Below are 14192 nucleotides of genomic sequence, written 5' to 3'. Positions count from 1 at the left end.
TGGTAAACATATATGTTTAATCTGCCACATTTAATTGGAATGAGTACAGAGACCATGAATTTATAGCAAAACCAATTTGAATGTTTAGGTGGTTTTTCACTAGCAGAATCCACAGTCCGGGTGGATTTGGTAAGAGAAGGACCAGCCAGCTGGAGTGGGATCCTGCCAGGTGAGTTTGGTGGAAGGACATTAGGGCTAGGGAGTTGAGGATTTTGGACAAAGGGTGGTTGAAGCAGCAGACTGTGCACCCCGGGCTGTGTAAATAAAGGAAAAAAAGATACAAACAAGTTGGTGGTTGGAGGAATTTATGAACTGGAGATCCCATGAAGTCAGAAAAACTTGTCAGTTTTCAAATGAACCCTGCTCGGCCCTTGCAGCATCTTCTCAGCCAGGGATGAAAGCGCCCTCCCTAAGTTTATTCTTGTTTCTTGGCTTTGTTATTCTATTTAAGGGGTTAATGTCCCTCTTGCTTCGCCACTCCTCCCCACCGTTGCTTTTTAAAAAGAAGACTGTGTATGTGCAAGGGCTGTTCCCTTCCTCGGGTCCCCAAGACAGGATGCTGTACAGAGTGTGAGGGTACGGATGCCTCATCTCCCCATTACCACTGGAGGAGACTGGGTGTTCAGAGCCCTCGCCTCAACCTTTCATTTCTTTTTTAAAATCTTTTTTTACTTTATTTTTTATTTTTGACTGTGCTGGGTCTTCACTGTGGTGCAGGCTTTTGTCTAGTTGCAGCAAGCGAGGGCTGCTCTCTAGTTGCAGTGCTCGGCTGCTCATTGCAGTGGCTTCTCGTCGCAGAGCACAGGCTCGAGCACATGCGACTTCCTCAGTTGCAGTTCTGGGCTCTAAAGCACAGGCTCAGTGGTTGCGGCACATGGGCTTAGTTGCTCTGAGGCATGTGGGATCTTCCTGGATCAGGGATCAAACCAGTGTCTCCTGCACTGGCAGGCAGATTCTTTACCACTGAATCACCAGGGAAGCGCCCACCTTTCATTTCTGAGCAGTGACTTTGGTCAGATGGATACAGAAGGGGCCGGGTGGACACAGCCACGTCTTCCATGCAGACCTCTCTTCAGAGCTTTGGAAAGAGCCCCCGTCCAGGCTGGGGTCTCCCTTTCTTCACCAGTTGTTCCCTCCTGTTTTTTGCCCTACTGGGCTGCTTGTCGTATCCAATGACTTGAGCTGATCAATACCAGCAGATGTCTTGGCGGTTCTCTCTTTGAAGCCCTTATTTCATAGAAACAGGCCCTGAGGTGTCCTCACTCCTGGCCCAGAGGTGTTTGCACCACAGCAAGCTCTGGCCGAGGGAGCCCTGTGTGAGGCTGTGGAACGTGGCAAATTAGGATGGGGGCTTCAAAGTCCAGACCCAACTCAAGACACATGCTGGCTGTGTGACCTGGACAGGTTATATCCATACTGTCTCTGAAATCTGTTACCTCATTTTTTAATAAAAATTTTTTTATTGGAGTGTAGTTTGTTTATAATGTGTTAATTTCAGATGTTCAGTTCATTTGCTCAGTTGTGTCTGACTCTTTGCGACCCCATGGACTGCAGCACACCAGGCTTCCGGGTCCATCACCAGCTCCCAGAGCTTGCTCAAACTCATGTCCATTGGTGATGCCATCCAATTATCTCATCCTCTGTCGTCCCCTTCTCCTCCTGCCTTCAATTTTTCCAGAATCAGGGTCTTTTCCAATAAGTCAGTTCTTCACATCAGATAGCCAAAGTACCAGAGCTTCAGCTTCAGCATCAGTCCTTCCAATGAATATTCAGGACTGATCTCCTTTAGGATGGACTGGTTGGATCTCCTGGCTATCCAAGGGACTCTCAAGAGTCTTCTCCAACACTGCAGTTCAAAAGCATCAATTTTTCAGCACTCAGCTTTCTTTAGGGTCCAGTTCTCACATCCGTACATGACTCCTGGAAAAATCATAGCTTTAACTAGATGGACCTTTGTTGATAAAGCAATGTCTTTGCTTTTTAATATGCTCTCTAGGTTTGTCATAGCTTTTCTTCCAGTTCTTCAAGCAAGAATACTGGAGTAGGTTGCCATTCCCTTCTCCAAGGGATATTCCCCACCCAGGAATCGAACCCGGGACTCCTGCATTGCAGGCAGATTCTTTACCATCTGAGCCACCAGGGCAGCCCTGGTTTCAGGTGTGTGGTGAAGTGAATCGTCTACATATACATATACTCACTCTTTTTAAAAAAAATAGGATTCTTTTTCCCATGTAGGCTGTTAGAGAGTATGAATAGAGTTCTCTGTGCTATACAGAAGGTTATTGTTAGTTATCTATTTTGTATATAGTAGTGTGTATATGTCAGTCCCAACCTCACAATTTATCCCTCCCCTGCCTCATTTCCTCATCTTTAAATGTGGGTCATAAACTTACCCTCGATGATTGTGAAGATTAGACTAATGCGTGTTATGTTCAGAGTGAGGCATGTGGTGAATACTTCTATGGTGCTGATTTTTACTAGCCTCTGCACCTAAAACGCCCCATCAGGGGAACCAGAGTGAGCGCTGATGAAGGATCAAGTGTCTCGTTCTCAAGGCTGGCCAGCTCCTCTGGTTTCCCCAAACCCAATCTACTGGGGAGAAGTCTAAGCGTAGGACCACTGGTTCCTTGGGGTCCAGTGGCTTCTGACAATGGATTATGTCAGATCAGTCCACTTGGAGGTTGATTCCTCCTTTCCATGTTTTCTGGATCCTCTTGCCTCCTCATTTGGGGGTTCCCTAGGCCTTGGTTTTGCCCCTCTCTCCCTGGCCATGTCTCTGAGCATTCTCTCCCTGGGAGGAATGGAGCCCATCACCAGGCTTCAGTTATACCCCAGCTCCCAAGGGTGATTTTCTCTCACATCTCATTAGAGCGCTGAACCTGACTTCCTCCCAAATGAGTGTTTGTAGCCCCAGTCCCCTCCACTTGGATGAGTATTTCCAAGAAATAACAATTTTGCTTTCTATCTAGCTTCCGCTTTGCGCATCCCTGTTTTTTTTAGGGGCACTGTTCTTTTTCCTGGGGCTTCAAGCCCCAGGGTCATTTTTGACCCTTCCCTCCCCTCCCATGTAGATTCCATAAGTGTTGAATTGAGCGTAAACCGGCAAGTGGTTAAGCCTGCATGCTCCTCTACCTGTCCTTTCCTACCCACACCTCCCTTATTCACACGTGGGTCACCTCTTTCCTGGCTTGCACCAATGGCTTTTTCATTCTTCCGCATCTGGCTGCTATACGCTGGTCTTCTGAGCGCATCATTTTCATCACGAAATCTTTCAATCTTTTCTGCAGATAAAATCTAGATTCCTGGCCTGGCTGGCACTCAAGGCTGTCCATAATGCGTACAGCCCTGCCCTCCTCGCCTTTCTCCCCATGACGTCCCTGCAGATCTTTCCAGTGGCCAGGTGCCTCTCACACCCAGTATCAGCTCGTGGCCTTCCTCCCCTGGCCCTGCATGCCTCCTGTCCTCCTTCAAGACACAGTCCCAGTTCTCCTGCAGATCTTCCCCTGTCTTCCCCGCACCCTGATGTGAACACAGTTGGTGCTCACTTTAGACAGCCACTCCCTGTTTCTTGAGCGGCTCAGCCTGCAAGGTACAGGACTCTACTTGTTTATTGAACTGCTACCCTCAGTGTGACCTTCTTTCTTCCTCCTCTTCAAAGGAGAGGGCTTTAGAAATCAGGACAGTTCTGAGAAGACTCCAGGGGTTGGGATGCAAAGAGACTGGCCTCTGAAAGCGAAAATTGCTCAGTCGTGTCTGACTCTTTGCAACCCCAAGGGCTCTACAGTCCATGGAATTCTCCAGGCCAAAATACTGGAGTGGGTAGGCGTTCCCTTCTCCATGGGATCTTCCCAACCCAGGGATTGAACCCAGGTCTTCAGCACTACAGGCCGATCCTTTACTGGTTGAGCCACCTCTGAGGCCTGCCTAAACCATTTTACCTCCCTAGTCTTGCTCCAGGTCGCTCCCCACCTCAGCCTCTAGGGTCAGCAGCTACGGTTTCCTGCCTCTGCCCTACTCCCTGCTCTTATCTCTTAGCTGAGCAGCCCTCTCTCTCATCCCCTCTCCAGGCCCTTTGGTTCTCGGTGGGAAGTCCGATGTCCTGCTGTTTCTCCTCTCTGCTCCCCTCCAGCCTGAAGTGGAGGTGTTTCTGACTTATATCTTACCTCCTCCCTTCATCGTGTCAGCTAATGATTATTCAGGAAACTTATCTCAACCTGCTGGCCCTGTCCCAAATCTTTAGGGCAAGGGTCATGAGAGTGATGTCACGGTCATGTGACTGCTGCCTATACCTTGCCCCCTCTGCTGCCCTGGTCCTAACTCTCTAAAAAGCCAACTGTGTCCCCTGCCTCCAGTTTATCTGGACAGAGACCTGAGCAGAAAGGTAAGCTTTTCACCTTTGCCTTCGGTGAACAGGGGCCACTGGATTCTACCTGCTTAGCACTGACTTCCTTTTTCTTTCCCGCCCATCTCTGCTGACTCTCTCCCTGGACGCTCTCACTTGCCCTTATCTGTACGGTGAAGGCTGGGCCTTAGGCCCATTCCAGAGTTGAGGAATGGGTTAGGTTAGGTCTCACTGGTTAAGTCTGGGTGGGGTCGACAGGCTGAGTAGGGAATAACTCCTGCTCTGCTCACAGATTTTCTCCTGATGGCTGACTCTCAACCTCCCCTCTCCCTTGATGGGGACCCTGTGGCTGCAGAAGCCTTGCTCCAGGATGTGTTTGGGATTGTGGTGGATGAGGTTATTCGAAAAGGAACCAGTGCCTCCGAGAAGGTGGGTCTTTTCTCCCTCCTCCTCCTGTCCATCAAACCTGACTCAGAACTTTCCTCCTCTGTCCAGGCTTCTCCCCAGAACCCATCACCACCTCACTGTGTGCCTCAGAGATTGCATACTGGATCAGATTCTGTTTATTTACCCTTGTTCATGTGCTGCTTGAAAAACATTCCAAACTGGTGTTGAGTGCTGGTTTGTGGTGTCTGTTGTCTGTTGAGATGTGGTTTAGGCAGCCAGTCAGTTGGGTGCCCTCGGTGCCCCTGGAGTCTCCTGTGGTGCTGTCCTAGGTCTGTGAGTGGAAGGAGCCCGAGGAGCTGAAGCAACTGCTGGACTTGGAGCTGCGGCATGAGGGCGAGTCACAGGAGCAGATCCTGGAGCGCTGCCGGGCCGTGATCCGATACAGCGTGAAGACTTGTGCGTCTGGGGCTTGGGGGAGGCGTGTCTGGAATTTGTGCCCAGCTCCACTCTGAGCCTGCGTCCCCCTTCTCCAGGTCACCCTCGTTTCTTCAACCAGCTCTTCTCAGGGTTGGATCCCCATGCCCTGGCCGGACGCATTGTCACAGAGAGCCTCAACACCAGCCAGTGAGCCATCCCAGGAACCCGACCTCTACCCCACAAAGGATTTGGGTTTGCAGGAGACAGACCCCGGGAGCAGGATAGGAGAATGGTGTCTGCCCCCTCTTTTCAGGCGATCTCTGCTGGCAGAGTCTTTCCCCTCCTACGCTTCGGGTTTCCTTTCCCAAACTTTCTCTTGTATCCCGGCTCCAGTGTTTTCTCATTCTTTCTTTCCTGGTTCTTTGTCAGCAAGCCAGTTGTCTCTTCAGCCCCTCCTTTCACTCACACTCTCACCTCCTCTGAGAGTCCCTCCCAGTCTCTTTCCCATTCTCATCATTCCCTCCCCTGGCAGGTACACGTACGAAATCGCCCCTGTGTTTGTCCTCATGGAGGAGGAGGTGCTGAAGAAACTCCGGGCCCTGGTGGGCTGGAGCTCTGGGGACGGGGTCTTCTGCCCTGGTATGTGAAGAGGAGGGGCCTTTTCGAGAGTTCCTCCTCCCTCGCCATCCTCTTTCTCTGGGCTGGCTGGGAGGGGTGATTCTCCTTTGTTTCTTCTCCAACTGGGCTTGGGCCAAACCAGAGAGACGCTGCCCAGTCTCCTGTATCCTTGTGTTTGCCAAACAGTCCATGGGATTGGTTCCTGCCGTCCTGGCGGGGGGTGGAGGGTGGCTCCTGGATCAGCCCAGGGTGAGGAGCGGGGTGATCAGGAGATCTGCAGATGCTGCCATTCTGGGTCACTAGCATGCCATTTGTCAAATCCTCAGAACCCGTGGCCAGGTAGCCAGTCACTTGTGCTTCTGGGTGGAGAGTTCAGGAGAGCCAAGCTCCAGTTTTGACCCACTGCCACTCCCTCTTGCCGCCACCCCTTCCTTCCCTGTGACAGGTGGCTCCATCTCCAACATATATGCTGTGAACCTGGCCCGCTATCAGCGATACCCAGACTGCAAACAGAGGGGCCTCCGGGCACTGCCGCCCCTGGCCCTCTTCACATCGAAAGAGGTGGGAAGAGGCACAGGCCTACCCTGGGCTCCTGGTTCTAATCTCCAGCCAGCTGAGTCCGGGACCCGCGACTCAGCCTGCCCAGACCCTTCTCCTCTGAGGCTGGCCTCCCCTGTAGGTGAATGTGCTTCCTTCCAACCAAAGGGGCTGTGTGAGGGCCCTGTTCACCTTCCCTGCTGTCTGGGGTAGCGGAGCGGCATCCAGTGCCGTGCACACAGTCTGAGAGTGTGGTCCATGGGCCAGTGGCATCACTGTCACTTCTGGTTGTTTAGTCACTAAGTCGTGTCCGACTCTTTGCAACCCTGCAGACCGTAACCCGCCAGGCTCCTCTGTCCGTGGGATTTTTCAGGCAAGAATGCTGGACTGGGTTGCCATTTCCTTCTCCAGGGGATCTTTCCCACGCAGGGGTCGAACCCGTGTCTCCTGCACTGCAGGCATATTCTTTACCACTGAGCCACCAGGGAAATCAGTGTCACTTGGGAGCTTGTTAGAAATGCCGAGCCTTTGGCCCCTGTGCAGACCTACTGAATGTGAATCTGCCTCTTTACCAAACACGCTGGTGATTTGCAGGCATGTGAGTATTTGAGAAGCCCTGGTCTACAGGGTCTCAGCCATTTAACCAGTCCCTTTCCTCCCCACCCTCCCTGCCCTCTTCCCTCCCCACAGTGTCATTACTCCATCAAGAAAGGAGCCGCTTTTCTGGGACTTGGCACCGACAGTGTCCGAGTGGTCGAGGCAGATGAGAGGTGAAGGTCCTTCTGTCTGTGCGGCTCAGGCCCAGCCTGGCACAACATGTCTTCCCCTTGCCAGAGGCTCTGGCCTTGGGCCCACGCCGCGGCGGACTTCTCTCCCTGCTCTCTCCCCTCCAAGTTGCCTCTTCTGTCTGCCAGTGCCTGCTAGAGTCTCCGCCCTGTCCCCTGAGATCTGTTTACCCCTCTTAGGGAAAAATCAACATTGTGGCCTCCCCATTGCTAACCACATGTTACCCTGCTCTTGAAAGTTCTGCCGCCTAGCCTAGAGAATCTATTACTTCTCTACCCACTCAGTTTTCTCTTCCAGAGGGAAAATGATCCCTGAGGATCTGGAGAGGCAGATCAGCTTGGCCAAGGCTGAGGTGAGTGAGTGAGAGGTGCTGGGCCAGTGGAGCGGGGCCCCTCTGCTCCTTTCTTGGAGGGTCTTTGACTGGCCCTACTCAAGGCGCCCCTCCTCCCTCCCCTTGCACTCTATGCCTGTCTTCCCTGGCGGGCTGAAGTGACCCCTCCCTCCCGGGTGATCCCAGTCTTGCCGAGACCCGAGCAGGATCAGACCCTGGGACAAGGGCTGAGTCCCTGAGTAGAGTCCCAGGGAGCACTGCAGGGAGGACGTTGGGGACCTGGAGGGTAGCACAGAAGGCTTCTGTGAGTTGGGAGGGTCTGTGCAGGGCGAGCAGCGTGGACTTGGAGTGATGGGAGATGTGGAGGCCCCTTCACCTGGGGGACACAGAGATACTGCAGCCATCTTAGAGGGCATTTCAGCACTGTCTGTACCATTTTAAAATGTATCTATCCACTGACTCAGAGTCCTACTACTAGGATTAGCCTATCAATTTTCATTACAAAGTGCTTAGAATTGTGTCCACTGGGGCGAAGTATAAAATTTTAAGAAACATTTTAGTATTCATCAGTAGATAAATTATGGTGTATCTGTGTCAGTTTCTTCCTTTGCAAAATGAGCATGATATAGAACTGATCACGGAATTGTTATAAGGCTGAAATTAATGGTATGTAAAGCACATGAAAATGCCTCAACTATGTACTTACGTATAAATTTTTAAAATATGTTTATATCACCACATGCAAATATTTGCAGCACCATTTTTTTTCTTAAACTTTATTTAACTGGCTATAGCCAGTTAACAATGCTGTGATAGTTTCAGGTGAATAGCAAAGGGATTTAGCCTTACAGATACATGTATGCATTCTCCCCCAAACTCCTCTCCTGTCCACGCTGCCACTTAGCATTGAGCAGAGTTCAGTCGGTCCTTGTTGGTTATCCGTTTTAAATATAGCTGTGTGCACATGTCCATCCCAAACTCTCTCACCCTCCTTCCCCCATCCCCAGCAACCGTAAGTTTGTTCTCTAAGTCTGTGAGTCTCTTTCCGTTCTGTAAGTTTATTTGTATCATCTCTTTTTAGGTTCCTCATATAAGGGATGTCATAGGGTGTTTCTTCTTCTCTGTCTGACTTCATTCCGTATGACAGTCTCTGGGCCCATCCATGTTGTTGCCAGTGACATTATGTCATTCTTTTTATGGCTGAGTAATATTCCACTGTATATATGCACCACATCTTTATCCATTCCTCTGTCGATGGACATTTAGGTTGCTTCCATGTCTTGGCTATTGTAAACAGTATGCAGCACCAGTTTTTGAAAATGTCTGTTTTTCCCCAGCAACTTGTCTTGGGATCCTTGTTAAAACCCAAAGAGTGTTTAAGTGTGAGGATTTATTTCTAGACTCTCAGTCTATTCCATTGATCTGCATGGCTATCCTATTGACCATACTGTCTTAAAGTAGCTTTGTAGTAAATTTTGAAATCAGCGTTTGTGAATCCTCCAACTTTGTTCTTTTCCAGGATGGTTTTGGCTTTCTAGGTCCCTTAAATTTCCACTTGAATTTTAGGCTCAGCTGTCAATTTCTGCAAAGAAACCAGTTGGGATTTTGATAGGGATGTGTTCAATTTGTGGATCCATGAACATGGAATGCCTCTGTTTATTTAGGTCTTCTTTGATTTCTTTTCAACTATGCTTTGTGGTTTTCACAGTATCTGTTTTGCATTTCTTTTGTTGAATTTATTCCTAAGTATTTTATTATTTTCAGTGTTCTTATAAATGAAATTTTCTTGTTTTCATTTTTGATTGTTTGTTTCTAATGTGTAAAAATACAACTGATTTTTGAATATTGATTTTGTACTCTGCAAATCTGTTAAACTCATTTATTAATTCTCAGTCTTTTTAATGGGTTCCTTAGGATTTTCTAGATATAATATGTTATCTGTAAATACAGATAATTTGCTTTTTTCTTTTTTAATATGGATGCCTCTTATTAAAAAAAACAACTGGCATTAACACTCGTTTATTTTTTGGCTGTGTCAGATCTTTGTTGCGGTTCGAGGGTTCCCCCTAGTTGTGGCACAGGAGCTGTAGAGCATGTGGGCTCAGCGGGCTCAGTAGTTACAGTGCACTGACTTCATTGCCTGTAGCATCTGGGATCTTAGTTCCTGGGCCAGGGATTGAACCTGTGTCCCCTGCATTGGAAGGCAGACTCTTAACCACTGGAATACCAGGAAAGTCCCTGGATGCCTCTTATTTTTAAATTTTTTTAAACCTAATTGCCCTGCTAGAACCTCAGCACAGTGTTGAATAGAAATGAGGAGAGTGAACATCCTTATCTTGTTCCTGGTCTTAGGGGGAAGGCTTTCCGTCTTTCACCACTGAGTATGATGTTAGCTGTGGGTTTTTTGTAGTTGCCCTTTATCAGGTTAAGAACATTCCCTTCAAATCCTTTTTTATTTTTCTGAATGTTTTTATCGTGAGGATTTTGTCAAATGTGTTTGTATGTCTACTGAGATGATCACTATACCACATTGAGGTATGGGGTTTTTTTTTCCTTTATTGTATTGATAGGATATATTATATTGATTGATTCTGGGATGTTAAACCAAACTTGCACTCTTGGGACAAATCCCACTTTGTCATGGTACTTGATTCTTTTTCTATGTTGCTAATTTGGGCTTGCTGGTGTTTTGTAGATTTTTATGTCATTATTTAGAAGAGATATATTCTATATTTTTCTTGTGATATTTTGTTGGTTTTGGTATCAGGGTAAAACTCATTTCATAGGATGAATTCAGAAGTGTTCCGTCCTCTTCTGTTTTTTTGTAAGTTAATGAAGAGCTGGTATCAGTTCTTTCTTAAATGTTTTGTAGAACTCATCAGTGGAGCCATCTGGGCCTGCACTTTTCTTTGTAGTAGTTATTTTAATACTAATTCAATTTCCACATAAATTTTGTCCTATTAGAATATTTAAAATAGTATTTTGATCTTCCAGTAAGACATTCAACTTTTTTGAAAGAGTATAAGCTTTGGAGATAGACTATTAGACAGACCTAGGTTTGAATTCCATCTCCGGAGTTGCAGCTCAGGGGCAAGTTTCTTAACACCTCTGAACCCTAGCGTCCTCACTTGCAAATTAAAAGGGGTGGTAACACGTAGTAAGGTTCCCAGGGCCCAGGTCAGGCCTGTGAAGAGTTCCTAGAGCTCAGTGCCAGGCTCTGGATGGCTCCCTCTTCATTTTTGCCACAGGGCGCCGTGCCATTCCTGGTCAGTGCCACCTCTGGTACTACAGTGCTGGGGGCCTTTGACCCCCTGGAGGCAATCGCGGATGTGTGCCAGCATCATGGGCTGTGGCTGCATGTGGATGTGAGTTGGGATGGGCCTGAGAATGGGGTGGGCTGAGCCAAGGCCAAGGCCCATATTGTTCCTTCCGCTCCACAGGCTGCCTGGGGTGGGAGCGTCCTGCTGTCACAGACACATAGACATCTCCTGGCTGGCATCCAGAGGTGCATATGGCCCCCTACACCCTGACTCTCACCCTTCAAATCCTTGATCCAGAGAACACTCTTGGGCCGGGGAGCTCAGATGGGAATAGGGGAAGGAGGCTGGTAGGAGGGAAGTGGGAGAGATGATTGATTGGGGCTGGGATGTTAGACATCAAATTTGGGAATTCTCCTCTGGGCTGAGGTGAGACTAAAGTCCCTTTTACTGGAGATCTGGAAAGGGTGGGGAGGCTCTAGTTGGGCAGCTTGACTGGGAGCTGGCTGACCCTGCTTTGCTCTGCCCACCCCAGGGCTGACTCCGTGGCCTGGAATCCCCACAAGCTCCTCTCCACAGGGCTGCAGTGCTCAGCTCTTCTTCTCCGGGACACCTCGGTGGGTCTGCCCTGCCCCTGCTCTGGCCCCGCCTCCCGCCCTGAACCTCTGTTTCCTCTTCTGTCTCACCTGAGGGAAGCTCCAGGCTTTCTTCCATGTTCTTACCATCCCATCTCAAGCTGATTATCTGTGACCACCCTAATCCCCAGTAGTGGACTCTCTCACTCCCCCTGTCTTCAGGCAAAGGAAAAGCTTCCCAACAAAAGTTTTAATCAGAGGGATCCCGGATCATTTGGGAAGAAGCCTTGAGTGTTGGAAGAAAATCCAGAGAAAGGGTTTCAGTAAGCCGGCAGCTGTCCCATCAGTGCTGCCTGGTTCCAGGGAAAGAAACAACGTGGACTGAGCTAAGAAGTCACCCAGTGCAGGCCTGGAGGGAAGCTCGGTGGCGGGGGGAGTCTGACTGTCCCCCCCACCCTCTGCAGAACCTGCTCAAGCGCTGTCACGGGTCCCAGGCCAGCTACCTCTTCCAGCAGGACAAGTTCTACGATGTGGCTCTGGACACGGGAGACAAGGTGGTGCAGTGTGGCCGGCGTGTGGACTGTCTGAAGCTGTGGCTCATGTGGAAGGCACAGGGCGGGCAGGGGCTGCAGCGCCGTGTGGACCAGGCCTTTGCCCTTGCCCGGTAGGAGTGGGCGCTACAGCCCTGCACCCTTTGCTGGGCTGCACCCCTTTGGTTCACTCTGGGTCGCTTCTGTTTGTGTATCTCTGCCTCACCTCCTCCCCCCGTGATTTCTCACTCTCTGATCACAGGTACCTGGTGGAGGAGCTGAAGAAGCGGGAGGGATTTGAGTTGGTCATGGAGGTACGACCCACCTTGTGCTCTTCTGCATCCTCCGGCCCCCTGCCCTCAGCCGGTGTCTCATACAAAACCCTGATGGGAGAAGAGGGGTGGTAAGAGGGGAATGGCCCATCTTCCTCTGCTCACACCTTCCCCCTGTTTATTCCTCCCAGCCTGAATTTGTCAACGTGTGTTTCTGGTTCGTGCCCCCCAGCCTGCGGGGGAAGAAGGAGAGTCCAGATTACAGTGAAAGGCTGTCTAAGGTAGGCTTTCTCCCTGCTCTGGTTAACCAGTGCAGCTGGTGCGTTTCCGCCCCCTGCTGGCTGGTGAGCGGCATGGCAGCTACCTTTGCTAGTCTCGCTCTGATGTGGGGACAGTGAACCAGAAGATGACACCCGCTTGTCCCCACTTCTGTGAGCCTGGGGGATGGAGGATAAGGTATGCTTCTATAAAGTAAGAAGAAGACAGAGAGGGACATTACAGAAGTCACCAGTGTGCAGTACATAGATTGGCTCTGTGGGGCGTTCTGGTCTGGGAGCTGAGTGAGACAGAAAGGTATCAGAAGTTTTACTCACTGATGCTGGGTACAGAACAACCCTGTCAGGCCAGGAGATATGTCCTGGCCCCTAGGGTTATATTGGTACTAGGGGTGGCAGATGATCCAAAAGGACAAGAATATTCTCGCCCTTAAACTGAAGTCGCTCAGTTGTGTCTGACTCTCTACCACCTTATGAACTGTAGCCCTGCAGGCTCCTCCATCCATGGGATTTTCCAGGCAAGAATGCTGGAGTGGGTTGCCGTTTTCCTCTCCAGGACATCTTCCTGACACAGGGATTGAACTCGGGCCTCCCGCATTGCGGGTAGACTCTTTACCATCTGAGCCACCGGGGAATCTCACCCTTAAGGAGTCATTTATTTAGAAAACAAGCATTACCTATTTGAAACTGGTGTGTTCAAGGCAATCTTGGAAATTATATATTAGATCACAGGTGCAGGTAAAAAATGTTACAGGAATTCAGAGAGGGGAGAAGGTGTCAAGGATGACGAAGGCTTGAAGTTAGACTGAAAAAGCAGTTGTTGAGATTCAGCGAGAAGTCAGGATTTAGCGGAAAATGGCATGTGTGACAACTTGGAGACTGGTGAATTGGAGGAGAATGCAGGAAGTAGAGAAGGTCCAGTGGGCCAGGTGTGGTGGGAGAGGTAAACTGGGGCCACGGTCAGAATCCAAGCAGTGAGTTGCTCTCTCTGGAAGGCAGCTAGGTGGAGAGGGATGCAAGTCAGGGAACCCATCCCTTACCCTGACCCCAGGCTGCAGCTAAAGGGTCCCTCCACTTCTCCCGCAGGTAGCCCCAATCCTCAAGGAGCGCATGGTGAGGAAGGGTTCCATGATGATTGGCTACCAGCCCCATGGTACCCGGAGCAACTTCTTCCGCATGGTCGTGGCCAACCCTGCGCTGACACGGGCTGATATGGACTTCCTGCTGAACGAGCTGGAACGGCTGGGCCAGGATCTCTGAGTCGCTCCATCTCGCTGCTGGCCTGGACCCCTCCCCTGACCCTCTCCATCTCCCTGTATCTCCTCCCTGCGTTCTCCAAGAAGAAACTCTAGGAAACAAAACGTCTTCATTTTTCTGTGCTTTGACCCACTAGCTCGCCTATAAATTTGGGGCTGGCCAAAAAGTTGTTCTGGTTTTTCCTTGTAACATATTATGGAAACATGCAAATGAACTTTTTGGCCAACCCAATATTTGATATTAAGAGGATGTTTAAATAAATGGTAGGATATCTATATGGTAGAATATTACTCTGCCATTTAAATTGTGTTTACAAAGAGGACTTTTATAGATAGGAGAAAAATAATTTTAATACAATGTTATGTTGAGAAAGCTGGATATGACTGTATATATGGTAATATCTGTCCTGTATTCAAAAATACATAGGAAAAGACTGATGAGATGGAATATGCCAAAATATTAATAGTTTTACCTGGGATGGGATTGTAAGCAGTTTGAAAATGAACTTCTTTATGCTTTTTGTGCTCCCTGTTTTTATGATATAATGAATATCTATTGCATTTATTAAAAATAGGAAAATAATAAAAGTTAAATTTTCAGCCATATTA

At 49.2% G+C, this 14192-nt stretch overlaps 1 protein-coding gene across 6 annotated transcripts in view; it reads left to right on the top strand.

The window, feature by feature from the left end:
- The window catches only part of CSAD (cysteine sulfinic acid decarboxylase), a 25114-nt gene extending 10922 nt beyond the window's left edge, over positions 1-14192 (top strand). For 4 of the 6 annotated variants that reach the window (XM_040234249.1, XM_040234248.1, XM_040234250.1 and 1 more), the window contains 14 exons: positions 4635-4771; positions 5059-5185; positions 5263-5353; positions 5679-5785; positions 6210-6325; positions 6992-7071; positions 7385-7439; positions 10667-10783; positions 10859-10923; positions 11211-11292; positions 11715-11914; positions 12043-12094; positions 12244-12333; positions 13414-14192. In XM_040234249.1, coding sequence (XP_040090183.1) covers positions 4646-4771; positions 5059-5185; positions 5263-5353; positions 5679-5785; positions 6210-6325; positions 6992-7071; positions 7385-7439; positions 10667-10783; positions 10859-10923; positions 11211-11292; positions 11715-11914; positions 12043-12094; positions 12244-12333; positions 13414-13587 — 1482 coding nt within the window. In that variant the 5' untranslated portion in view covers positions 4635-4645 and the 3' untranslated portion in view covers positions 13588-14192. Of the gene's footprint in view, positions 1-4067; positions 4382-4634; positions 4772-5058; positions 5186-5262; positions 5786-6209; positions 6326-6991; positions 7072-7384; positions 7440-10666; positions 10784-10858; positions 10924-11210; positions 11293-11714; positions 11915-12042; positions 12095-12243; positions 12334-13413 lie in introns of those variants that run through there. The other 2 variants (XM_040234247.1, XM_040234246.1) reach the window with 2 other exon arrangements.

The sequence above is a fragment of the Oryx dammah genome, unplaced genomic scaffold, assembly GCF_014754425.2.
Source record: "Oryx dammah isolate SB20612 unplaced genomic scaffold, SCBI_Odam_1.1 HiC_scaffold_29, whole genome shotgun sequence".
In the NCBI taxonomy this organism is placed as follows: domain Eukaryota; kingdom Metazoa; phylum Chordata; class Mammalia; order Artiodactyla; family Bovidae; genus Oryx; species Oryx dammah.
The sequence above is the reverse complement of the archived record's forward strand: the minus strand, read 5'-3'. Positions and strand labels throughout refer to the sequence as shown.